Source organism: Eutrigla gurnardus, assembly GCF_963514095.1.
Source record: "Eutrigla gurnardus genome assembly, chromosome: 15".
NCBI classification, from domain to species: domain Eukaryota; kingdom Metazoa; phylum Chordata; class Actinopteri; order Perciformes; family Triglidae; genus Eutrigla; species Eutrigla gurnardus.
The window spans coordinates 25,185,279-25,200,133 of NC_139938.1; the positions used below are offsets into that span (position 1 = coordinate 25,185,279).

The window sequence follows — 14,855 nt, forward strand, 5'->3', positions numbered from 1 at the left end:
TACTGAGTAAGACGCAAAGACGAGGGTTACCTTAACAGTGTTGATCTAAATGTCTCACCCCAGTGGGGGCAGTAATACATGCTGTGACAGTAGTCAGGTCATGTGGTGGAGTGTACTCTGCAGGCCAGATGGGGGATGAGAAGAAAAGAGCCTCTGTCACATGTGGCCACAATATGACACCGCTCTTCATAAAACATGTCACATTCAATCTTCACAATATGAAAAGGCACAGAGATGACAGAGTTGTAAACACTGGCGTCTAAATTATGAATGGTCCTAGCTATTAAGGAGAAAGGAAAAGGGTAGGGTGAGAAAAGGGAATTCGGGCTTAACATTTTATAAATTCCATGAGATCATGCGCAGTCTTCTCACAGCTTTTCGCATGTTGCCTTTTTAGGCCATTTCTCTTTTATATACAGTATATATATATATATATATTCTTAAAATACATTATTTTTATTGCTATACTGTTTCACATATAGACTCCATGTCTGTGATTAAAAATCTCAAACACACTTTAAATGATTTTTTTTTTAAGTTATCTCCATCTGCAAGATGCACAAATCCGAGTGAAGCCCTTTAGTTGTCTCCCCAGACAGCAACAGGTTTGCATGGTGAGAAAAGTCCTCGTCTGTTTTAATCTGTGTAATGAATAAGAACACGCCGGCGTGGTAATGGATGCCTGCCACCGTGCAGCTAAATTATTCAGAGTCTGGGGGGAACCAGAGAGGCTGCGAGCAGGATCGGATGGACCCGCTGTGTCGTCGGTCTGCCTGTGCCCGCCTGGCTCCTCTTTCGGCCCCGTCCGCGCCGACGTTGAGAGTTACCGGGCGGCCACACGAGAATGGGCGTTCCCATGGAAGGGGAGCAGGCCAAGGCCCTTGGGTCAACTCAGCAACCTGCAGGCCTCGCCTCTTAGATTTGAAGCACCAAAATCATCGTTCAATTATTGTAGGCTTTGATGCGAATCACATTGTATTGAATCTATCGGTCTACGATGTAGATTTACACGGGGAGCGCTGTCAGCACCACGGACAGCGCTAGAGCAGCCTGCCGCCTCCGTGGCGCTTCGCTGTCCATGGTGCTGATGTCATTGGACCGCTGGTTTTCTTTCTGTTAGACTTCATGTCAACTGTGGCGTAATTATAATGATATCACCACAAAAACAAGGTTGCATTTGAATATTATTAGTGATTTTTTGTGGCTGGGTTCATTTGACGCTTGCGCACAAAGGCCAACATGTTTGCAACTTGTAAGTTGAGCAGGTGGGAGGGAGAGGAGAGGAGGCGGAGGAGGGGAGGAAGAGGGAGAGAGGGCTGCCGGGAGGCGCGGCTGATGTGAACAGCTCAGTCTGGTGAGGGAGAGCAGAGGAGCTCTGTAGCTGTCCTGCTCCCCGGCTTTCATGTCAGGGGCCACACTGCTCGCGAGGTGCTTGCAGGGAGGATGATGACCATGAACGGCAAGCAGCATTTCTCCATGCACCCGGCTCTGCACGAGCCCAAGTATCCCGGCCTGCACTCAGGCTCGGAGGGCATGCGCAGAGTCTGTCTGCCCGCCCCGCAGGTACGTTCAGGTCGGGGGGGGGGGGGGACGGCTGTAGAGGATACTGGGGGGAGAGGAGGGGAAATATCACACTGGAAATGTCTGTAAAGTTGATTTGACAGGACTTTGTTCTATCCACTATCTCTCTTTCTTCGTCTCTCTCTCCTCTGCCCCCCCCCCCCCTCCCTCCCACCACCCCCTCCCCCTCTCATCCACATGTCTTTTCAAGCAATGCTCTGGCTTTCATATTAATTTTTATGACCTGCGCTTTGAGGAGGGTTCTCTCCTCTCCTCGGCGCTGCTTGCCTTTGGAAAATGTTTTTTAGATCCTGAGAGCTGCCTGACAGAATTCCCCACTGACTGCAGTATGCGCACTCTTGCTTGCAGCTGCAGGGCAATATATTCGGAGGCTTTGATGAGAGCCTGCTGGCACGGGCAGAGGCTCTGGCGGCTGCTGACAGCATTGTCTCTCACGGCAAGAGTCACCCGTTCAAACCAGACGTGACTTACCATACCATGAGCAGTGTCCCCTGCACCTCAGCCTCCTCTTCTTCCTCCACCACCGTGCCCATCTCCCACGTCCCCTCCCACCACCATCACCACCACCACCACCTCGGACAGAGCCTGGAGGCCGGGGACCTCCTGGACCACCTCTCCACCAGCCTGGCGGTGACCGGGATGGGTGCTCCGGAGCCTCCCGGGATGACGACGTCGGCGCACCACCACCAGCACCCGCACCACCACCTGCAGACCATGGGGCAGCTGCACCAGGCGATGGCCAGCATGGCCCACCCTCACTCTCTGTCGGTGCACGGCGGCATGGCGTGCGTCAACGACGTGGAGTCGGATCCCAGGGAGCTGGAAGCCTTTGCCGAGCGCTTCAAGCAGAGGCGGATCAAGCTCGGAGTGACCCAGGCGGACGTCGGGTCGGCACTGGCCAACCTCAAGATCCCCGGCGTGGGGTCCTTGAGCCAGAGCACCATCTGCAGGTTCGAGTCCCTCACCTTGTCCCACAACAACATGATTGCGCTCAAGCCGGTTCTCCAGGCCTGGCTGGAGGAAGCCGAGGCTGCGTACCGGGAGAAGAGCAGCAAGCCGGACCTTTTCAGCGGGAACGAGAGGAAAAGGAAGCGCACCTCCATCGCCGCGCCGGAGAAGCGCTCTTTGGAGGCGTACTTTGCCATCCAGCCGCGGCCCTCCTCGGAAAAAATCGCGGCCATCGCCGAAAAACTGGACCTGAAAAAGAATGTGGTTCGAGTGTGGTTTTGCAACCAGCGGCAAAAACAGAAACGAATGAAATACTCTGCGGTCCACTGAGTTTCACACATCATGAATAAAATAGCCTACTACATTTTTGATCGAGTGATTAATAATAGCCTAAGTAGCCTAACTAACAGGGATTTATCAACAGCTCTTCACGTCTCATCTGGGATTATCTCCACACACAAAAAAGACGTTTTTAAATTTTTCATTTTGTGTCACTCTCTCTCTTCGTTGTTGCACTTTTTTCCCGATTGTATTATTAATATTGGACTGATAAATGATCGCGTGATGGATCTGTGAGGGGCTGGTTTTAATGTTGTTGATCATGTTTCTTGCACACACTGAATATGAACTTTCAGCAAACCCACCCTGACAGTTTGTCACATTCAGGGACTTTTTATTGTATAACTATAGACGGAGTTTAGAGGCGACATGGACGGGCTGTTAACTTGTCATTTTAAAAGAGAAAGATGATGATGTTTTTTTTTTTTGTAATGTTGGTTGAATTTATCCTCCACATCACTGGCTCTCACGCTCAGAAGCACACCACCAACTGTGTTTTCACGTCTTCATTTTTAAAAACTATTAATTCAGACACTTTTTACAACACGTTTTTTTTTTGTATTACCTCGAAAGAAATCTGATTTCTTCATTAACTGTTTGGTGGTAATTTACGCACAAATATGAATCATTACAGTAATTTAATTTCACACGGTATGACACACCGAGTCTGTTTATCTTGAATTATTTAAAAAACTGTCATATGAGACACATCCATGTGGCTTTGGCTGCTGCTATATTTTAGTATTTTGATGTGAACATTACAGGTGAGCTATATATATTTATTATTTAGCCCAGATATATACGGCATCACCTAATTTAAGTGTTCGTTTCTTTCTCACTCTTGATTTCACTTGAAGAAAAAAAAATGTGTGAAGTTTAAACTTAATAAATTATTGGTTATTTTCTAACAACAAAAAAGAAAAATCTCTGAGGCAGCGACTTTATTGTGCTTTATTTAATTGTATTGTTTTTAATTTTGAGACATGTAAGGGCAGCATCTATTTTATTAAGGCTTAAAAAGGTCGTGAACTTTCTAACAAACTGGATTTCCTATCTTCACATCCCGCATTCGGCGATACGATCTTTGTTTAATGGGAAGTCGCTCGATTGTTTTATTGATGACTCCCTAAATCCCTGCTGGGATTAAATATGCATTGTCGTACATGATATTGGCGCCATTGAAAAGTAAAGGGCCTCCATCTTCACACCGCGGACGGCAGAATGTGCGTCCTCTCCACGCTGCGTAAAGGCCTCTTCCTCCTCTGATTAGTGCGCTTTTAATTATGGATGCACTCAGTCACCGGGTTGTGTCGTGCGTGGGGTTTGAAATTATTAAGTAATGACGATGCAATATTAATTATATATTGGTATAAAACAAAGTTATGTGGAGGAGTTGGGAGTAGCAGTCTGGCTGGGAACTCTAGGGAGAGACGCACTGGATACACAACAGGTTTGCCGACGAAACGGGGACATTATTAAGACGTACTTTCATTTTATTTCTTTTGTTTGATCGATTGAATCAGTAAGTATTTTTCCTCTTTGTTGTATTGCTTTACTTAAATTATTTTCATTTCAGATGATAGAGGCACACTCTCACTCGGCTTAGTCCGGTGTATTATTCCTTTAACATAGGCCAACAATGCTAAAATTATTAATATAATGCTGTGGTTAAAATTATTACAATTATTATTTTATATTTAACGTATTTGTCATCCACTCGGCTGACAATTCATATTGATTAAATATCATTTTACGCATAATTCCTGATTACATTTCTCCTAGTATTAAGCAAACTTTTAAATATACTACTACTACTAATAATACTACTACTACTACTACTACTAATAATAATAATAATAATAATAATAATAATAATAATAATCTTCCACCGGAATCCTCCGTTTCCCCAGTGAGACTGCTGTTTCAGCCAGGGGATCAATACTCCACAATTAGGCGGAAACGTTTGTGGCTCTTATTAATATTCTCTTTGATGCTGAGTGGTGTTTAATCACAGGGAAGGCGGGACGAAACGCACTCTTTCTAAACTGAGTCACACACGTGCAAAGACTTGACTTTTTACGTGGCGTTTCGTCATTATAAATAGAATTAAACCCTCTAAGAACGGATTGGGCCTCGAACGCACCACAGCGCCGCGTGTTTCTGACGTGAACGCAAAGGTGAAAAAAAGGGGCTCCGCCGCGTGAATAATTGATCTTCGTAATACCCGTATTGATATCATAACGTACTCGCTGTGCGGTAAGTTGAGCTGAAGGCGTGTAAGCGTTAGCGGCATGTGGAGACTGAGGGCACCTGCATTATTCACAAGCAGCTGAAAGGTATATTGCATTTTCTCGTGCAATAATGGAGATGTGTTGGGTCCAATCTGGGCGATATGTTTAATATGAATCACACCTCCTTATGCAAGTGGATTTAAAAGAACCATGAATAAGCAGAATTATAGAGCTGGGCTAAGACTGGCGAGACATTTATTTAAGGAGGGATAGAAAAACGGAGAGAGAGAGAGAGAGAGAGAGAGAGAGAGAGAGAGAGAGAGAGAGAGAGAGACAGAGAGAGAGAGAGATGTTTTCATGCAGGGAAGACTTTTTATGACAGAATGAGGATGGAAGCTGTGTTTAATTGTCTCACACACTCTCTCTCTCTCTCACACACACACACACACACACACACACACACACACACACACACATGGTGGCTGTCATCCTTGGGAGCAGAGTAAGGGAATGCAAAGAGGGGAGGGGTGGGAGCCAAGACACCCCAAACTCAATAATTCATCCGATGCCAGAAGCAACAAATGAGAATGTGACCGGAGCGAAGGCAGACAGCTACCTCTGCGCTCGCTATTAGTCACCTTCTATTATCATCAGAAGACAAACCAGCTTGGGACCGGGCGACTGCTGGAGTCTACACGCAATAGGCTACCTGTGTTCAAGTATGGACACACACACACACACACACACACACACACACACACAGACACAGATATTGTGTTACTCTCTGGAAACTTGAGGCCAGGGTGATGGATGTCTTTTAAAAAGGTTTAGCTGGAGATGCTGCTGTCCATCTTCCCTTCTCTACACCTTCTATTCAGTCTCTCTCTCTCTCTCTCTCTCTCTCTCTCTCTCTCTCTCTCTCTCTCATCATCATTATTTCTTTTGATTTCGCATATTTCACATATAATGTAATGGATACTTAAGCATTCAAAATAGTGGCATCACTGAAATCAAATGTCTTACAGAGTATTTTCAATAATTACAATAATTTGGTGTTTTTTTCCTCACTGCAAATATGACTAAGTGGACATGCAGCAAAAACGTGGTCCATGTCAGTTCTTTCATATTATCCCATAAACCAAATCAGGTATTTAAGAGTTAATGAAACATCTATCAAAATAAATAAACTCCAGCCAGAGATGTGAGCAGAGAGAGAGAGAGATCCTTCTAGTCGTGACATGGGAGAAACAATTGTATATAACATTTTATCATTCTACTTCTCTATAATATAAATGTATATTTATGATAAAATGAAAAAAACTAAATAAGAGTTGAACTGAAAGGAGAAATGAAGGGAACTGTATTAGTGAAACTCACTTATAGGCACTTGCTTAATTCATTCAGCAGGCCTGAAGAAGAGTATTATACACTCCATTCATTATTCAAGTCCTCTCCATTATCAAAGTGCCCAGAGAAATAAGATTAACCCAGCTAGAAATAACACACTGTGGCGTGATTTTTTATTTTTTTTTAAACAAAAGCACTTAGCTGGTCAGCTGCAGGTCTGCACCTAAACTCAGATTAGAGTATGTGAACATGTAATCACAATACAGTCTGCTGAACATAATAATCCTCTCCAAGAAAACGTGGCTGTAGTGGAGACCGAGGAAACGTGAGAAGAGGCTTTGCAATCAGGAAGAAAATATGAAAGAAAAATATAAGAACTAAGAGGCGACACACGACAGACAGGAAGGGGTGAAACGAGGATGGATGGAAGACAGAAACGATTGGTAGAAGAAAGGGAGGCCGGAGAGAAATGACGTGTGAATGGAGAGGAAAAGAAAGAAAAGGCAAGAAATAAAAAGACTAAATCCCTCAGGGTCGACACGTCCGTCATCCTGACGGTCCGGATTTAGTTCTCTTCATTTCCGAGTTGATCACGTCAAGGTGAGTGCGTCCCTGCCGGCCCGACTGTCTGACACTAAACTTGTGTGACAGCAGGAGCACCCAGAGGACCCACTGTCAAGAGGAGAGGAGGTACGAGGAGGCTACGCCCTCCTGCACAGGAGACGCATCATCCAATCCAAAGTGCTGTCCACTTCCACAGCTTGTTAATTAGCTCCTGAGGTATGTTCATTTCGTGCAGAAGGGAAACGGAATATAAATACCAGACATTGCAGTTATACATTTGGCTGCAATCGTGTTTTAAAGAGGGATGGAATCATATTTAAAACATGTTGACAGCCGTTTCTTATTGTTCTTCTGGTTTCATTTATAAACATATAGATGTAATCTTGGTGTATTGCTGCCACCCACTGTTGAAAAAAACCCAAATATACACACACAAAAAGGGTAAAAAAGAAACAAACTGTTTATTTATGATTAAAAATAAATACAATATTAAAGCTGCAATGAGGTTGAAAATTTGATGGGCTGGAAATGTGATGGGCCAAGTGTTACAGACAATTTAAAAGCAATCTTTATTACATTATCTTATAGGCATCCTAAGTACGCTAGGCCTGTGGGGACATTCTCTACTTTGTTTACCAATATGGCAACTTATATTAGCATTTTATGAGTATTAATCTGATGCTTATGAAGTAAAGGTTACATGACAATTTGCCAGAAAATAAAAAACCATTAAGAATGCTTCTCATTGGATGGTAGTGCCGTGTACATTCTGCATTTCTGATCGCCTCGAGGCTGAAAAACATGTAAACAAGGAAGTGAAAAGCAGCTCGGTGTTCACATGCGGCGCCACCTCAGACCTGCACAGAGACTGAGGGCATATGGGAAATAACAATGGCAGCGCCACAGTCGACGCAGCGCCTTCCCCTCTCACCCTCCCTCTACGGGACTGTGCTTTTGAAGACAGTCATGAAAACCCAGCCAGGCCACAGTGGGGCCCCTAGAGGAGGTCCCCCAGCAGATGCAGCCACCCTCCCCTACCCCCCGTCTGCTCCCACTGGCCCCAGGCCCTGAAGACAGCCCCGAGGCTAATCGACCAGGAACGCAATAAAGAAGCAGCAGAGCTCAGCGGATGTCTGATGTGCACAGATCAAGAGGAGGAACGGAACAATATTTATCAAGCCGCTTGAAATACAAGGAATGATCCTGATCAGCTCCGCCTTTTACACACCAAAAGAGATCCGTGTCTACATGCTGGTCAGGAAGCAAAGATCTCATCTGAGATGTGTGACAGCACCCGCTGGACCCCATCAGATCAGGTAGAAGAACAAAGATGGTGTGATGTGGTTGAATAGCCGGTCAGGTTAGATTGCCTTGGGGTGATTCAAGCTCATTTGCATACTTTCAAACATTCCCACATGGGGTTTGGATTGGAAGCCATTATAGCAGCTCTAAACACATCTTATTTTATCCTTTAATGAGACCAAAGGATACCACTGGTGATGCAGGTTTCTTTAAATCACGTAAGTACATGTGAGAGCCATGTGGACTTCTGATTCAACAAGGAACAAAGTAGTGTGTTCCTTCTTCTAGAAACATTTAACAGAGCTGGAGGAACGTATCCAAGTTACATGTAGCCAATTTAAAACTGCAAAAGTGCAATTTTGTGGAATATATTTTGATCCAAATAAGGATCGCTTTAAGGGTGTTGTGATATACTGGTATTGAATGAAATATTGATATAATATTAATATGACAAATAATGCAGCACCTCTTAAATTATTTTATATATATAGAGTCTCTGTCTCTTCATCTCCCACTCTTGGATTTTGAGTGTAATTCATTCATCAAAAAAAGGGACCAAATGCACAATAAACAAAGTTACAGATGAATTTGACGCACAGCAATTATTATTATTTCAAATATTTAGACAAACTCGTTACTGTGGTGTCTTTGTGAAATTTCTAAAATTACCCACCGGTACATAGAGTCGGCATTAGCTCCTTCTCAACCGGCTACAATGTTAAAAAGCTGCTCACGTGTAAATGTGTGAGTAAAAACAATTACATTTATACAAATACAAATACAAATAACACTGGAGGAAGCCATAATGAATAGTTTTACCACTTTTTCCTGCTAATACTTCTGGATTGTATTTGGTAAGATTGTGAATGCAGAACATTTACTTGTAATTATGTATTTTTATATCACTGCTTTGTGGCTTTTACTTCTAAGTAAAGGCTCTGAATACTTCTTACACCACTATTAATCAGTCAACAGTCCACAAGAAAATGGCCGTGCAGTGTGGTGGGCACATAGCCCTTTATCTTCTCATTACACATGTTAAACTGCTCTGAGAGTTTGTCCTTTGAAGTCCTTCAAGAAACACATGGGAGGGAAAGTATTTGGAATATCCTAACAAAAGATTCTATAAAAAGCACCGTTGAAAAGGAGAGAGATTCTATTTATTTAATAATGAGGGGGGGAGGGGGGGGCACGGTTCAGTAGCGCTCACACACACAGCGGAGCGCCACACGGAGACCCAACCACCACCAAGAGCAAGCCTCCCCGCAGCTCTCACATTGCATCAAGTCACTGAGTGACGGGTACATTGTCCAAGGCAAGAGGGAAAAGAGTGGTGAAAAATGTTTCTCCCAGAGAGCTCCCAGCTCACCGCAGCCAGGCAGACAGCATCCACACAAATGTATTTCTGGGGCGCAGCGATTGGTTGAGTGCACTCAAAAAAACAGGATTCTTCAGAAGTTCTTTGGGGGCTGAATGATTTATAAAATCCATTAATATTTGAGCAATCATTTGAACTTCTAAACGTTTCTGCATTGCCATTTCTGCACGCACGTAAATAACATCATACTTTTATTGTGCGATTCCCCCTGGTCCCGTTGACAAGCAAATAATCAACCGATCACTAAGTATTGACATTTTCTTATTTTTCTTATTTGATTATTTACGATCATCTCTGCAACGTCTATTTGGAATTCAATAAAATGTGACACTAAAGACCCATTAACAGCACAACTGTGTTCACTAACATTTGATTAAAATGCCACACGGGACAAAACACTTTCCCCACACACTCCATTCAAGAATGTTGTATTTTTCTACTTGTTGTTGATCATTTTGTTGCATCTTGGCGGTATTCTAGACCTGCTTTAATTTACTCCCACTGTCTCTCTGCTGGACAGTGTTTGAGATGTTGCCAACGTGTTTTTTTTCATGTCAGGTCAGTGCTTCATGAATATTTCTTATGAAAAAGACAAAGGTTTTTTTTTTCAAATGGTCCCATCTGTCAGAAGAACACACTTACATCATTTTCATGCATCTTCGGGGTTCTCACTAGGTCCTCCACTCTTTTCCAGAAGGCTTTCCTGGTGATGCAGGATATCACACACAAACTCATCCTGTATGGAATATAAGCAAGAATATCATGATGTGCTCTGTTGTGTATTGGGGAGGATCATTTTTATGTTATGGAATACTGTACACCAAAAATATTTTATATTTTAATCATCACAAAAACAATTATGATCACTTTACATGGCATGGAAATAGAGCAAGGTCCTGATACATACAGGGGACAGTTTCAAGTTTAAAAGGAGGACTACAGTTAAGTGACAAATTGCAATGAAGCAACACGATTGAGCTCCTCATGTTGCTGTTATCCTGTACAGATGAACACGGACATCATTTTATGCCTGTAATAACACCCACATTCTACCACTAGGGGGCCTGCTGGTCCCTCGTTCCCCTCCCACTATGTGCTCTGTGTCACTGTCGAGCCTCATCATGTTGCCTGGACCCTCAGATACAGAACAGCAGGCTACTTTTATATTAGGCCTGTTCGATTCATCGATTTTAAATTGTAATCGCGATTATGTAGTTAGGACGATGTTAAAAACGTGAAAATCGTAAAATCGATAAAGTTAAAGTTCTGCACTTTATTCATTCATTTTTGTTTAATGGACACACCTTAAGATACATGTGAAAGTGAGGTTTTTCTCTTCATCCCAAAGGGATTGTTTTTTTTGTTTTTTTTACAAGAGGTCTACAAGAAGATAACATGGAGCAAAGCCAGATGGCAAAAGTTCATTAATTGTTCTTTATATTAATCCCTCCAGGGATTTTTTGTTTAATAAGAGCAAGGTTTGCACTCAAATCCCAATGGGGAAATTATTTGCCAAATGCTCAATAAAAAACAGCATATTTGAAATAATTTCTTTGCCTTTTGTCATTTCACAAAATAATCGTAATCTTAATCGAAAATTGGATTTTGAGAGAAGAAAATCTGGATTTTATTTTTGGGCAAAATCAAACAGCCCTATTTTATATAGACTATTGCAACTACTATTAGTTTTAGCATCAGCAAAACATGGCTGTCCGTAACTGGCCTGGTGATGCTGCTTGCAACCTTCTTTAGAAGCGCTCATACTAGCAACAACACCGCCCTTCTTTGGGTCCCGAGCAAAATGGCCACACCTGCCATGACAGGTGGGTTCATGGGGGGAAAAGCACACCCAAGGGTGGCTACTAGCATTCAGAAACGGCTAGCTACAAGTCAGAAATACAAGTGGTATATAGTTAGCAGGTGTATCAATTTAACTAATTAGCAGGGGTGTGTAGCAGGTGTTCTGTCCAAGTCTGTTCCACCATTGAGGTGACAAACAAGCGTGGCGGCAAAAACTTACACAATTTGAGTTGCTAGCGTCGCTGTTCCAGTAGCCGCTGGTGCTGGACTCCAGGGGAGGGAAGACGAGTCTGTGAGGCCGGAGAATTCACTGCGGACGCCATGCTGGACTCGAGCGCGCGGGGCCCACTGACAAGGTCACGTCACACCACAGGGCGGTGAAGCCACGCCCCCCCCCCCCCCCCCCCCCCGCTGCACAGAGCCGCTCTTTTGTGGGATCACCAGAGCAACCAACCTGGGATGAACGGTTGTTGAGGGATGAGTGCGGAAACATCCTCGAAATTAGCCATTTTGTATTGTTGTTCTGGTCAAGTGGTAAAAAATAGTTCTCTCAGTCTGTTCAGCAAAGAAAATATTAATAAATAAAATATTTCATTATGTGTTCACTAGTCCTATAGAAGAGGAATTTATCAATCAACTGGATTAGCAGCCAAAGCTCTACAAAAGTCTAAGTCATTAGCTTTTTTTTTTTTTTTTTTTTTAAACAAAACTTGGGACTTAAGATAGATTCATCTATAATTCTTATAATAAATAATTCAGCTGAATTAATAATCAACATTTAAATGATGATTAAGTGATTCAACACATTTTAAGACTTAAAGGAAAACACCACCGCATTTCCATACTGAACTATGTTCTGCTCTGATCTTAGACGAGGTGATACATACCTCCCTCTCCTCTGTGCGTGCACTCAATGGCTCTTGCGCGCACTCAGTGCAGCGCTAATTTGCTAGCATGTAGCTTGTCCTTAGGATCCAAAGGGGGGTGAAGTTAGAAGCGACCAAGCACTTCCACGTTGTCCCTATTTAAATACGGTTACGTGAGTAGTTACACGACCCAAGTTTGGTTACACAAAATGAAACATGCCAATTTTTCTAAGCGGATAACAAGGATAACTATATAGTATGGCGGAATAACAACTGGAAGCACTTCGACGTCGGCGCAGTAAGGGATAGGTTTGGGGTTAGGATTGGGGTTTGAAGTGGTTTATTAGACTTTAGGTTGCACTGGCCTACAGAAACTGATAGTACCTCCCATGTGTATATGTGTGTGTATGTGTTTGTATAAAAGAAAAGAACACCGGGCTCCCCCCCGGCGTAGGGAGACGGGGAGCGCCAGGCGCAACCGGCCTTACTGTGAGGGCATCCAGCTGGGAGTCCCCCGGAGGTGTTTTTGTGTGTGTGTGTGTGTGTGTGTGCAAATAATGTAGGACTCAGAGACAGTAATAAGGTAAGGGGAACAAACGGAGAAAGAAATTGGCTAATAACTCATATGAGGCTTAGAGATAAAAGAAGGTTAGGGTTAGGGTTAGGGTCAGGGTGAGGGATAGGAGTTAAGGCTCCTCTGGGGCCCTCCCCGTCCCCTCCAGCCAAGGAGCGGAGGAGGGGCGTGAGGGCGATGTGATGAGAATGTGAGATGTGAAGACCTAAGAAGCTAAACCAGAGACCATGTTCTGATGTAGCTGGACACATCACTCTTCACACGAGGCCAGAAAAAGTAACGCAAAATATATACATATGTTTTACGCACTCCCAAATGCCCACAGTGATCATGGGCGGCCTTCAGAACCTCAGTGCGAAATTTAGTCGGGACAACAACCTGCAACACTGGATCACCAACAAAATTGTCACCATGTGGCATCCACTTCCTCACCAACAATCCATCCTGCACAAAATAACCATTAGCAGTGCTCCTTCCATCTGCAACAGTGACAACTGTTGCTCTCTGTTCTGCCATGAGGTCACTGCAGGAAACAGACAAAAGAGGATCAGGAAAGGACACCGGGAATGTCTCCTTGTCACCCTTTTCAATCTGGTCAAGGTCCCGTTCAGCATGGCACATGGCCCGTGTTACTGCACAAGCTGTAAACACCTCAGGAAACCCCCGAGCACCTCCATCCAGCTCTCCTGTAACCAAGGGTGAAGTAGTCACAATTGGCGGTGGTGAACTCTTAGCCCACACACAACTGCCTGCCAGATCATTCCCTAGAATGATATCTACGCCATCAATAGGCAATGCGGGGCGCACCGCCATAGCAACCTCACCCTGGACCAACCCACAGTTTAACACAAATTTGTGCAATGGAACAGGTGACACTGTCAAACTCATGCCTCTCATGAGGACATAATCTCCTGTATCAGATTGATGAGAAAATGGCAACACCGAACTCACAATATATGAATTAAAAGCAGCAGTATACCTTAGGATTTTTACAGGTACAGAACTGTCGCTGCCCACCAAAGACACACACCCATCAGACAGAAAAGCCGAGAACGACTCCTTCAAACCTTCCTTCACTTCAGCCTCCACCTGCTGACAAGAAATAGGCCCGACATATGGCACAGAGGTAGCACACGCAGCCGACTTAACCTGTACTCCTTCCTTCCCACGTCCAGCTTTGGGACAGTCAGCCTTCCAATGCCCCTGGCCTTTGCAGAAGTGGCACACCTTCCCTAAGTCCACTGGCACTCGACCCTGCACAGAACGCCCTGGTCTACTCAGGCCATGATAATGCGTTTCCTCCCACTTACTTGCAGTACTGAGCAACCCGGCATCGCTCCTGCAATCTCTACCGCTATACTCATGTTCCATCCTGTGTGTGAGCACATACTCATCTGCTAGGGTGGCAGCTTCTGCGGCAGTCTTCACTTTATGCTCACTGATATACACAGCAATATGACTAAGAACAGAGTTTTTAAATTGTTCCAAAACAATTAGATCACATAGAGCACCATAAGTATCCACCTTCACAGCAGAACACCAGCGACTGAAATGAGTACACTGCTCTCTCGCAAACTCAACATGTGTCTGCCTACTCGACTTCTCCCATGTCCGGAACCTCTGCCTATATGCCTCAGGTACAAGCTCATATGAGCGCAACACTGCAGCTTTAACTGTCGCATATTCTCTAATCTCAACTATAGTTAGAGCAGAGTACGCTTCCTGTGCTTTACCCGTCAACACACACTGCAAAAGTAACGTGCGATCGGAGTCGGACCACCCCCTACCCTCGGCCACACGCTCGAAGAGTGAAAAAAAAATGTCTGGGTCACGCTCACAGAACTGAGGAACCAACCGCAAGCTACCCACAACATCAAATACACCAGAGACCCTAGGAGAAAAACTCACCCCTGTCTCAGATCCAC

The 14,855-nt window shown here is 44.1% G+C and overlaps 1 protein-coding gene across 1 annotated transcript; it reads left to right on the forward strand.

Moving 5' to 3' along the window:
- The first annotated feature begins 1,325 nt into the window (after positions 1–1,325).
- On the forward strand, positions 1,326–3,512 carry pou4f3 (POU class 4 homeobox 3). Its single transcript, XM_084028933.1, has 2 exons — positions 1,326–1,563; positions 1,930–3,512. Exons 1-2 carry the CDS (start codon positions 1,444–1,446, stop codon positions 2,857–2,859), a joined length of 1,050 nt encoding a protein of 349 aa, XP_083885059.1. The 5' UTR covers positions 1,326–1,443; the 3' UTR covers positions 2,860–3,512.
- The last annotated feature ends 11,343 nt before the right edge of the window (positions 3,513–14,855 follow it).

Coding starts and splice junctions, on each gene's coding strand:
- pou4f3 (XM_084028933.1), top strand. CDS start 1,444: ATGATGACCATGAACGGCAAGCAGCATTTCTCCATGCACCCGGCTCTG. Junction 1,564..1,929: donor TCTGTCTGCCCGCCCCGCAG/GTACGTTCAGGT, acceptor TCTTGCTTGCAG/CTGCAGGGCAATATATTCGG.